At 37.3% G+C, this 12,287-nt stretch overlaps 1 protein-coding gene across 6 annotated transcripts in view; it reads right to left on the reverse strand.

Annotated features, from left to right (window-relative positions):
* Window positions 1-12,287, reverse strand: part of LOC105329343 (ral GTPase-activating protein subunit beta) — a 38,331-nt gene that overhangs the window by 7,202 nt on the left and 18,842 nt on the right. For 3 of the 6 annotated variants that reach the window (XM_066089179.1, XM_066089177.1, XM_066089178.1), the window contains 8 exons: window positions 12,078-12,179; window positions 11,187-11,554; window positions 10,659-10,715; window positions 10,144-10,227; window positions 2,452-2,562; window positions 876-1,056; window positions 333-424; window positions 92-216 (listed from right to left, as the gene is read on the reverse strand). In XM_066089179.1, coding sequence (XP_065945251.1) covers window positions 92-216; window positions 333-424; window positions 876-1,056; window positions 2,452-2,562; window positions 10,144-10,227; window positions 10,659-10,715; window positions 11,187-11,554; window positions 12,078-12,179 — 1,120 coding nt within the window. The remainder of the gene's footprint in view (window positions 1-91; window positions 217-332; window positions 425-875; window positions 1,057-2,451; window positions 2,563-10,143; window positions 10,228-10,658; window positions 10,716-11,186; window positions 11,555-12,077; window positions 12,180-12,287) is intronic. The other 3 variants (XM_066089182.1, XM_066089181.1, XM_066089180.1) reach the window with 2 other exon arrangements.

Raw genomic sequence — 12,287 nt, forward strand, 5'->3', positions numbered from 1 at the left:
ACATCCTTAGTATTACAACACCCTTAGAATTAGCTTCAGTGCAAATAACTGGTAGGTGATCAATCGCATTATGTTGTCTGTATATATTTACGCCTTGGTGGCGGTCACTTTATCCACAGACTCAGGGAAGTTTCTGGGCTTGACGCTGTGATGAGTTCCCACGTTCTCCACCGGCATAGGTCGGTCAGGATCACTTAGGTGGGATTTGGACGAACCCTTGAAAATAAGCAATCATAAATTAAATACTAGCCACAATTACATGTGTTATAATTACCTAAGTCATCCCAGTACTTTATAAGAAATCTATGACAACAGAATTTGGAAGAACTCGCCCGTTTGATCCGTGGGGAGTGTCTGAGCTGCATCACCCAAGCATGTCGACCAAACGGTCCCCTAATCAGAGCCGTCACCGTGGGCAACAGGTCTACAACAAAAGTCAATTGATCATGAGGTTCCATCATCCCTGAAATACACAAGCTTCAAATATCTGCTACATGTAGACATGTAGATTTACTTTTATATACAAGACAAACCACCAGAGACAGGGGACGTACCAAACCGACACCATCAGGATACAGCTGTGTGTCTGAATGATCCTCTTAGGGGAACCACCTTCTCTGTTTATAGCACATTCTGTTCCTTACCTTCACATTTACATGCATACTCATAGCTTGTTCTACCTATTCACATGACACCATCTTACATTGACAGAAATATTTACCTTCTATATTTCCCTGAGGCTGTTCCAACATATTTACCTTCTATATTTCCCAGAGGCTGTTCCAAAATATATACCTTCAATATTTCCCAGAGGCTGTTCCAACATAGTTTCATGTACCTTCTATATTTCCCAGAGGCTGTTCCAGCATATATACCTTCAATATTTCCAAGAGGCTGTTCCAACAATCCCACGACGATGGCGTTTTCCAGGACATAGTATCTGAAGGGGGAGCCATGTTCCGGCAAACAGCTGTTCCCCTTGGTGTACTTCAACAGGGATTTTTCGTCCAGCAGAGAAAACAGGGACTCGGGGCCACAGGGCGGGGGGAAAGCACCCTAAGTCAAATTACAGGTAAGCCATTAATGCTTGTATCTTAAAATATTAGACAATAGCCACAAAATATTGTATAATGAAATGATATTACATGTACAACAGTAAGATGTGGGTTGTTTTATCCTCATGAGTATATTATTGTTTGTTATAAATAATTTCAGTGAAGGTATGTAGTGGGATTCACTAACTTTAAATTTTTTTTAACAAGATGATGCAGTCTGATACAGAGAAATGAAATCAAGTGATCCAGGGCAACAAAATCACTAGATATTCTTGGACTGACTAAGGATTAATTCATGCCAGTTGTACAAATATATGATACAAGGCGATATAAAACAATATTACAGGTACATGTATTTACCACCTGCTGTATGATACAGGTGAGACACATGCATGATACAGGTATTTACTATGTGCTGTATGATACAGGTGAGATACATGCATGATACAGGAATTTACTATGTGCTGTATAATACAGGTGAGATACATGCATTATACATGTATTTACACATACTGTATGATCTGGTGAGACACATGCATGATATAGGTATTTACTACGTGCTGTATGATACAGGTGTGATACATGCATGATACAGGTATTTACTACGTGCTGTATAATACAGGTGAGATACATGCATTATACATGTATTTACACATACTGTATGATACAGGTGAGACACATGCATGATACAGGTATTTACTACGTGCTGTATGATACAGGTGAGACACATGCATGATACATGTATCTACCACAAGCTGTATGATACAGGGCAATGACACATACATGATACAGGTATTTACTACGTGCTGTATGATACAGGTGAGACACATGCATGATACATGTATCTACCACAAGCTGTATGATACAGGGCAATGACACATACATGATACAGGTATTTACTACGTGCTGTATGATACAGGTGAGACACATGCATGATACATGTATCTACCACAAGCTGTATGATACAGGGCAATGACACATACATGATACAGGTATTTACTACGTGCTGCATGATACAGGTATTTACTACGTGCTGTATGATACAGGTGAGACATATACATGATACAGGTATTTACTACGTGCTGTATGATACAGGTGAGACACATGCATGATACAGGTATTTACTACGTGCTGTATGATACAGGTGAGACACATGCATGATACAGGTATTTACTACGTGCTGTATGATAAAGGTGAGATATATGCTTGATACAGGTGTTTATTACATGCTGTACAATACAGGTGAGATATCTCTATGATACAGGTATTTACTATGTGTTGTATGATACAGGGCAATGACACAGGTATCACACACTTTATAATGATAAAGGTGTGATACAGGTATTTACCATGAGTTGTATGATGCAAGACAATGACACACAAAAATAATGATTACCACGTGCTGTATGATACAGGTGAGGAGTCCTTCCGCGGCTTCCTGTACACGTTTGGAGGCCGGCTGTCGCTGCTTGTCCTGTTTATACTTTGGCGGATCACTGGCACGGTTCTGAAACACCACAAAACAAACATCACTAAGAGCTCATCCTGTAGGCCACCAGTCAACAGAGATAGGGCAAATTGTACTATTGGCGTAGTATATTACTTCAATTTTAAACCTAATTTCCTTATTTCATATTAATTTTTTACATCCTCCCAAAACAGTGGGGGGCCATCGCCATGATAATTCACTTTTTTATATGTAAATTTTTAAAAATTAGTTGCTGCGAGAAAAAGTAGGGGGGGGGGGGGCAGGCCTCCCCTGATGCTACGTGCCTGTACCCTATACACCACAAAACAAACATCACCTAGAGCTCATACTGTAAGCTACCAGTCAACAGAGATAGGGTGCATTGTATACCCTACACACCACAAAACAAACATCACTGAGACCTCATACTGTAGGCTACCAGTCCACAGAGATAGGGTGCATTGTATACCCTACACACCACAAAACAAACATCACTGAGACCTCATACTGTAGGCTACCAGTCCACAGAGATAGGGTGCATTGTATACCCTACACACCACAAAACAAACATCACTGAGACCTCATACTGTAGGCTACAAGTCAACAGAGATAGGGTGCATTGTATACCCTAAACATGACATGACTCATTGGTGATTGTTGAGTCTTCATTATCAGACATTAATCAGCTAAATGTCTACAGATAAAAAGAGATCAATCTGAAAATAACAATTGGGGAACATTTCTGTCGAAATCAAAGGTACTCTCTGAGGGATTCTATGGAAATCTGCTGCAAAAGTCTATTTCAAATTGACAAATAATACCAACATTTTAAAGGCCTCGGGGAACATATTGCTTTCCTGTGCCACAACTCATTTTATCTATTTGTTCCTATGTAAAAATTCATACCCCAACTATGGTCCCACCCTACCACGGGGATTATGATTATGAACAAACTTGAATCTACTCTACCTGAGGATACTTCAAGTTTAAGCATTTCTGGGGAAATAATTTTTTAGAAAACTTTTCAAAAATGCAAAGTTTGCAAAAATTCCAAATTATTCTCCATAAAAGATGATATGACCCATCATTTTAACAAAATGTACCAAAATTGGTAAATGAAATTGACGCTGTGGTTCTGAAGAGGAAGTTAACCATAGGCCTTTACATTAACATACATATTAATATTGTAATGGTTTTCAAACAATAAGTTTTATTTTTTTCAAACAATTAGTCTGTTAGTTTTCAATGAATTTCATACATCAAACTCAATAACTGTTAAATTGATGCATTTTATATATTAGTCTGTTAGTTTTCAATGAATTTCATACATCAAACTCAATAACTGTTAAATTGATGCATGTTATATTTTCCAATAATCTTTAAATCTGCAACGAAGAGAGATTTCTGTTGTAAAATACAGTACTGTTTTTCCAGTGTTAGCGGTTTGTCTTTTCTGTTACATACATGTACGGTAAGTACAAAAACAACTTGTCTTAGGATTGGATATTTTCATGCCATTTGTAATCAAAGGCACAAACTGTGTTTTTGTACATGTACTAATTTACTGTAAAATGATAATTGAAAGATATCAACAAACAAACTGCTTTATTTTGAAAATTAATACAAAAAAAACCCGAATTATATTACTTTTGTTTCTTCAAAAATATAATTGGCATATCTTAATTTGAAATAGTTTCACAATCCAGTCCAAATAAATTCACAGTCGAGTCTGAACAAGTATTGAAGTTAATTCATTTCACTTTACTGTAAATTTTTAACCAAAGCAGGACGGACAAAATTGTAGGACCATGAATCCTATAATCCCCTCTTCCTCTGACAGCAAATAATTTCTAATTTAGTTTATGGAATTTTTGTATTTCTATATACCGGAACATGTTTTTTTTCATACAATTACAAATAAAATTAATCCTTTATAATCCAAACATTTTTCATTTCCTTAAATGATATCCTTCCGTTTTCAATACAGAGTTGTACAAGAAAATAGCAGCAAATAAAATATAATAGCAACATAAACTTTCTCCTCAATAGATATCTGAATTCATTCAACATGGAGTCTTTCCCCCAACAAATGTAAGTGCATTAATTGGTATCCTAGTTGTTTCTTTAATGTATGCAATAAGACTACCTTTTCTATCCGATGAATTTGATTTGTTAGTATTATAATAATATTGTGAAAAGTTAAAATGAGAAACAGAAATATGTTTCCAATATATTCTTTCAAATAACAACAGATATAAGGGACTGCAGAACATGTCGGCGTCCATGTTTGTGGGACTGTGTGAGAAAGTGGGGACCTCACAAGAGGTAGCCATCAGGAGGGAGTCACAGGACATCAGGGATATGGTGGAGAGACGAGTGACACCTGATGATGGGATCATAATGATGATGAGTGGAAGTACAAGAGAAGGGTTCAATCTGAAGGGATCAGATCTGGACTATATGTACTGGTACAACAACCACCGAGTGATCATGGACATGTCTCAGTCTGAGTATTACAACACAGCCAATAAAACCTTGATTCTCTCTGACAGTTCAGAGAGTCCACCAGGATTCACTTTACTCCAGTTACTGACACCATCAAGATACAGAGAAGTCCGATCATCATGTGTCAGAATGAATGACAGAGTCTATATATCTGGTTCTAAATGGAGAGTGTTAACTTGTTCATCAGTAGTTCCTAATTCTACAGTACATGGACCCTGTGGTAGTGGTGTTTTCGCAGGAAAGGAATATGATGCTGCCATTTGTTTTGTTTGTGACTTTTGGCCACCGTCTGCCTCCTCATGGATAGACAGATGTCACTCATGGCCTGATCCTGAAGTTATTGATGATATTGTCAGAAATGGATGTCACTTTGTAGCAATAGGACACCCATCAGGACCCCATGAAAATGAAGAATGGAGAATTTCTTTTTCACGGGCAGAATATAAACTAGTTTATTCAATGAGCCACTGTCAGTTTTTGACTTATGGTTTGTTAAAACTTTTCTTAAAAGAAGTTTTAAATCAACAATCAGAAGAAAACAATAAACTGTTGTGTTCCTATCACATAAAGACAACAGTTTTCTGGGCGATTCAACAAAACACGCTACCTCACTGGTGTCCACAAAATCTCCTGGCCGGTTTCTGGATCTGCTTCAAACTTCTCCTTAAATGGGTGTATAAAGGGATCTGCCCAAACTTTTTCATCCCACAAAACAACATGTTTCTGACCAAGGTCCATGGCTCAGCACAAAACAGATTGTTCCTACAGTTATATGAATTGTACAACAAAGGTCTGGCCTGTCTGTTACAGAGTTCCTCTATCAGGTCCTACATCATTGATGTCCTGTACAATCCCAGACTTTCTATTTGTACAGATGAAAGTATGATTAGGTCTGAAGTTGACTTTGATATTCTAATTTCCAGCATACAGTCAAATGTTCCAATTCCAGCTGCCATTGGGTCTCTGTATCAAATAACCAAAGCCATACACATGATAGAACAGTTTGTGGAGTCACCAATGACACATCATCAAGTTGTAATAATACAGAGATTTACAGCCTTAATCCTTCATAGCACTTCTTTTCTATTAATACAGAACATACACACTAATACAGGTGTCAACAAACAGATGTATATTGCAGACAAACTGTCCTGTCACATGCTGAAATTAGCAGCCAAGTTTGGGTTTGTATCTGACATGTTGTTCATTGCCATGTATTATTACAAGACACTCAGATACAGGGAAGCTTTATCTGTTATAGAGATGACAAAGTTCAAGTTAGCACAGCCATATCTGATGTATAGGAGACACATACTAGACAGAGAGAGGTATACTGAGGCTGTAGGGGGACAGTCCTGGTCTACAAAGATGAGACAGGCTGTAGCAGTTGATATCGCACTTTTCAATTACAATAAAATCTGTTATATCAGTGAACTAATTCCAGAACAACAGTCTGCTCTACAGAACAGAAAGCCTATATTATATATCCCAGTGTTTGTAATGTTACATTTCCTAGAGTTCTTGTGTTACAGACAAATTGATACAACATTATCACAAGCAGCTCTAGATGAGCTACAGGTCCTAGTCCACCATGATCGGGGACTGTACAGCAAAACTCGGTTATAACGAAGTCACTGGGACCTAAGAAATTACTTCGTTATATCCGTATTTCGTTATAACCGTATAAGAAATTCATTAAATTTACATAGCTGGGGATCCAAGATGACTTCGCTATATCCGTGAATTCGCAATATCCGTGTTCGTACTAAACAAGTTTTACTGTATATATTAGATCTATACAGAGACATCTCCTGGGAGATCCTGGGGATCTGTCAACAGATGACAGGGGATATCCAGGCTGCTCTATACTCATACCAACATTCACTCACACAGGATCCATTTCATTGCATACAAACTGCCACACAGAGGAGAATACAGGACATAGTTCAGTCAACACAACACCAATAGATAAATCAGTAATTTGGAATATCCACCAACAAAACCAACATGTACAGATCTATGTACAGATTTTTACACGCCAGTTAAAAAAACATATACAAAGTAACATATCACATCCATCCCTAAATCACAACTATATACCTTATACCTGCATGTGTGTTGGAGGACAGTACATCAAATGTGGTTTATGCATGGTTTATGTGTAGTCTTTTATTCAGGACTTTCTTTCTTTATTTGTAATATTTGGAATAAAAGCAGTGTATTGTACTTTCTGGAGTTGTTTTATTTTGGGTTATTTGTTATCATAAAGTTAGATTAACTCAAGGAAGCAGGTACACTCTGATAAGTTTGGTTCAGCTGTAACGATATTCTCGAGTGACCAATATTTGATAACCGAGAGGGAATGGGCTATGTTTTGATGTTCTATTTTGATGAACCAGTTTTGAATAGTTGAAATTGTTAGGTATCACAGCTAGTGCATTGCTTTATCACAAATCTGATGTATTTCCTTTTATCACTGATAATGAAATTGTATGCATGGAAAATATAAATATCATGCACTCTTTAAAAAGGACATAAGTGTTTACACACCTGTAGTAAAAATTTTCATCTCGAAAACTTCCTAGTAGTTATCTTTTTGTATAACTATGCAAAAATTGTGATAAAGTGTCAATTTTTTATTGTGTGAACTCAGCATCCCCAATCCAAGACAAGTATGGGGCCTCAGAAGGGATTCAATGCATAACATAAAAATAATTATGTTACGAAAAGGCTGCTTTAGTGTAGTTAGTACCAACGTGAGAGTCAAAGAGCTTGATATCCTATTATACTTTCATGTTAAATACTGAAATCTGATTGGTTTAGACGGAGTTGGCAATCCGTTCTATTACCCTTAGCGTTAGCAACACACTTGGCAAAGGGTAACAGAACGAATTGTTACATGCGCCTAAATTATGCGCCTACGGTTCATCGTAAAATTCAGTGCATTTCTATATAAAAGCAGTAAAATTTTCTTTTAAAATAAGACATTCAGTATAAAAAAATAAATAGTGCCTGTTTGGGAGGGTAACTGTTGACAGTGGTTTTCGAGGGGTGTCAATTTCAACAGTTACCCTCCCAAACAGGCACTATTTATTTATTGGTAATCTGCTTTGTTAGATTTTCTTTAATAAAAAACCAGAATGCACTGCACTTTTTCAGCGTAGTATATTTATGCTATATAAATCCTTTGATTACCATATGAAAATGGTTGAGTATTAAATATATATTGACAAACTGACAGGAGGCATAATAGAATTGAATGTACTTGTAAACAGTGACAGTAATTAATGTAAAGATTCAAAATGAGTAACTTGAGCACTAACCCCAACTGCCTTTTTAGAGAAGACTATCAGAGGCGGCGGAGAAAGAAAACATGAATTTGTAAAAGTTGGATTTGAAGTACTTCATTAATAAAATTGTTTTTTGCATTTCAGTATTTGCATAATACTGTAGACCCAAGTGCCATATAATATTTTCAATTGATTCTGCGAAAAATTGACCTGGGTTTAAAAGATCATGTGATATTCTGAACCCAGAAATGCTGAATAAATCACAGCCATAATATTTTGAACCCCCTCTCCAGGTGGAATTGGAAATAGGAGGGAGTTCAATAACAAATGGAAATCAAAGGGGGGAGGTCAATATACCGCTGCCATAATATATTGAACCAGGGGTTCAATATTGTATTGGGGTGGGGGTTCAATAATTCGAAGCGATATCTTTAACCCAGGTTTAATGTTTTGCGGGGGCACTACATCCAACTTAGTTTAAAGCGATAATAACATCAAGAAAGTAAAAAAAAGGGCTGCAATTTTCCTAATTTTTTTTTACAAATAAACACTGAAATCCAAGATTTTGCAGCCTGATCTATAACAGTTTTGGTTTTTAAATGTGCAATGATACTGTAAACACATTGTGTTTAGCAAGTACAATATTTGGTATGAATTTCAAACAAATTTGAATTAGCGTATTTCTTAATGCTCTGATTTTGCTTGATGTTGCTGACATGTTGCTATCTATAGGTATTTGTGAAAATTCAGCAGATTTTGGTGATGTGTTTTCAATGGTGTTGTAATCTGTGAAGATTCTGCAGTTTTGGGGATGAAAACATGCAAGTGAGATCCTCTGTTACTTGTATTGATGAGATACATGTGCGGGTTCTACAGATTGTCTAATACAGCACTGACATGCACATGCTCGGGGAGCAGCAGATCTTAGCTCTACGGGAAAACTTGGGTGGGCGGTATGACAAATTCTACCCCCAGAGCTACAGATCTTCAGATACTGTTCACAAAGTTCTTCACTGCTATAAAAAGGGGGACATATACTGTGAGATCATTTTTGTTTATGGGGGTCAAATTTCGCGGAGAGCAAAAATTTTCTTGGTTCGTGGGGACATAATTTCGTTGGTAGGAGGTTCTATTTTGTGAATAAATATTATATGCTTGCATATACCAGTATACGTTCCTGGGGATGTAAATTCATGGGCAAGGGTTACCTATGAAAGCCATGAACATTGGTCCCCCATGAACAAAGATGATTCCACAGTACTTGAAACATAAACCTTTTAGTTCTTCAGGGGCTATTATTACTGCAGTAGGCATTTTAATGGCATATGATTAGTATTTTGCTAATGAAAAGACCCACTTCATTAAAATCATAAATATAATAGCTGAAGTTCATGAATCTAAGATAGATAGTAGATAAACAGTACCAATTAAATTGAGAGAATATGCAATGTATACATATAAAATCTGCAACCTGAGTAACATTCAAAATGCATATTAATAAGTTGTACTTCAATAATATTGTAAAAATATAAGGCATTTAATTCAACTGATGTATATGTAGAAGGGGCTGCCATGAAAGTGACATGGGGCAAAAGAAGAAGAGACTAGGGATGAGGGACTAATGGTCAATACATGCTGTACCCTAGACTAGAGTGACCCAACTGACTAGCTTTTGGCGTGCTGTAGCCTAGACTAGAGTAGCCCGACTGACTAGCTACTGGCATGCTGTACCCTAGAATATGACAGATTAGAGTGGCCCGACTGACTAACTACTGGCATGCTGTACCCTAGAACCTGACTAGGAGTATCTATGTAATTTTGTTACCGACTCAAAGCTTGTTTGCTTGGCAAAGCGAACAGAAAAGGTTTTATACAGGATGCTGGGTACAGACTTGCTTCTCTCAAGTTTCTAAAAAGCAGTAAAATTGTATCAAAAACATCCTCAATCATCTTAGCATGATTACTTGTGACAGTGTCCTGTGTTCAAAACCACTTCAATCAGAGGCGTGTATTAGTTGCTACAAATTCAGTCTCAGTTCCAAACAAAATGCACACAGCAGAACCTACTTGTCCACAGTTCAATCAGTGATACTGAAAACAGCATTCAATGAAAAAATTCTGTTAACTTTCTCACTGCAAGCAGTTATGCATAGATAAGCTAAAATGTAGTTATAAATGCTTGTGGCTCTGAGAGAATGATGTTTCACATGTGACTTGCTGTTGATGAGTGTAAATCGACTGAGTAAAGGTCTGTTAAATTATGTGATGACAAGCAAAGCTAAGAGCGAGCCAGCCAGAGAACGGCCAAGTTAGAGAGAAACGTCTAGCTACGACTTATACCTGAACTGATGGGGCGATTTTTGTGTCTTTTAATAGCACGCTCTGAATCTCGGATTTCTGAAATAAACATGCCCAATTCATGTACCATTCAATAAGAGTCGATCTGAAAGCTGAACTACATGTATATTAACAAGCTGATTAAAAGATGTGCTGTGTAGCTTTTCTAATTAATTTATATTATGCTTAAAGTAGACTTTTAAGAAATAAACTGTCATACACCAGTTAAAAGAAATATAATAACCAATTTAAGTTAGTTAATGAAACATAACAAAGCTTCAGTAAGTTAATATTTGAAGATTCGGTCTGAGAATTTTCTAGCAACACAAGCCAAACTCCACAGTTGGACAAACACACAAACACATGGTAACAACATCAAATGCACACACTGTACCAACAAGAAAACAATGGGCATCTCTCGGTGAGAAGTTAGTGAATATTTGTCTTAACAGAGAACCCCAGTCTTATAGCATACATGACAGCAACCATTTCCATGGTCAATTGTATCGTCAGGGTTATCGTCATGGTTACCTGTGACTTGGAGCCAGAGATCCCAAGCTCCACGACTTCTAGGACCACGTGGAGACACTCCTTGTCATAGAGAAGACGACTGTGCTCCACCAGCCACAGGCTAAGACATCGGAACGCCGCCACAATGGTACTGTGGAGGTCCTTTGAGTGGGCGGGGGCTGGACGATTACACTGCTGCACAATGAACTCACAGATCCACTTCACCGTGCACTTACACATCAGCAAGTTTGGAGGGCTGATCACTAATTTAGCCAGACCAGCCAAGATTTCCATGGCCGCCAGTGCACTGTTCAGATCCGTCTTCCACTGGGACAGTAGGCGGTGACATATCAGTGTGACCGCCTCCCCAAACAAGCCGTGGGCGGAATCTGTCAGAACAAGGGTTATACATATATTCAATCATGTATATATAGAAAACAACGCACAAAATTTAATTAATACAATTATTATGATCATATTTTTCCTTAGCATATGACAGTCAATGCTGTCACATGACCATGCTATATATTCTGTTTTAAACCTTATAATACTAAAAATAGAAAATTTATAAACCTCACTGCAAAAAAAATAGAATTTCTTGACAAAATACTGGTTTTGGCATGAGCGACATTGTGACGTCACAATAGCGAAATCAATGCCTTTACATAATGAAGCAAATATTTAACTGTTATACTATTGAAGAGATTTGGTTTTCAACTGATTATAATTAAACAATTATAGCCTTTTGATATCAGTGAATACATGGTTTTCTAGACCTGATGAGAGTATATCAACCAAGACTTTGCGCTTTGTCAATATACTCTCATTCGGTCTATAAAACCATTCACTGTCCTCGTCAAACGGCTAAAATTGTATAATAATGAATATATAGAAGACTAGCCCCATGTGTACCAGTGTCACTGGCCTGGTGTCCCAGTCGGTGGTACGATCCCTCCTTGAAGCTTGACTCCGAAGACGAAGTCTTTAGGCTGCTCTGACTGTTGTCTGAGAAAACTGTCAAAAAAGATAATCGCTGATCAACATTAACCTAGAACTGTAAGTCCTTGTACACTTATTCTCTCAGTGTCATTTATCTTTACATGTTTGATAATCAAAGGCCTG

The sequence above is a fragment of the Magallana gigas genome, chromosome 6 (assembly GCF_963853765.1).
Source record: "Magallana gigas chromosome 6, xbMagGiga1.1, whole genome shotgun sequence".
Lineage (NCBI taxonomy): Eukaryota > Metazoa > Mollusca > Bivalvia > Ostreida > Ostreidae > Magallana > Magallana gigas.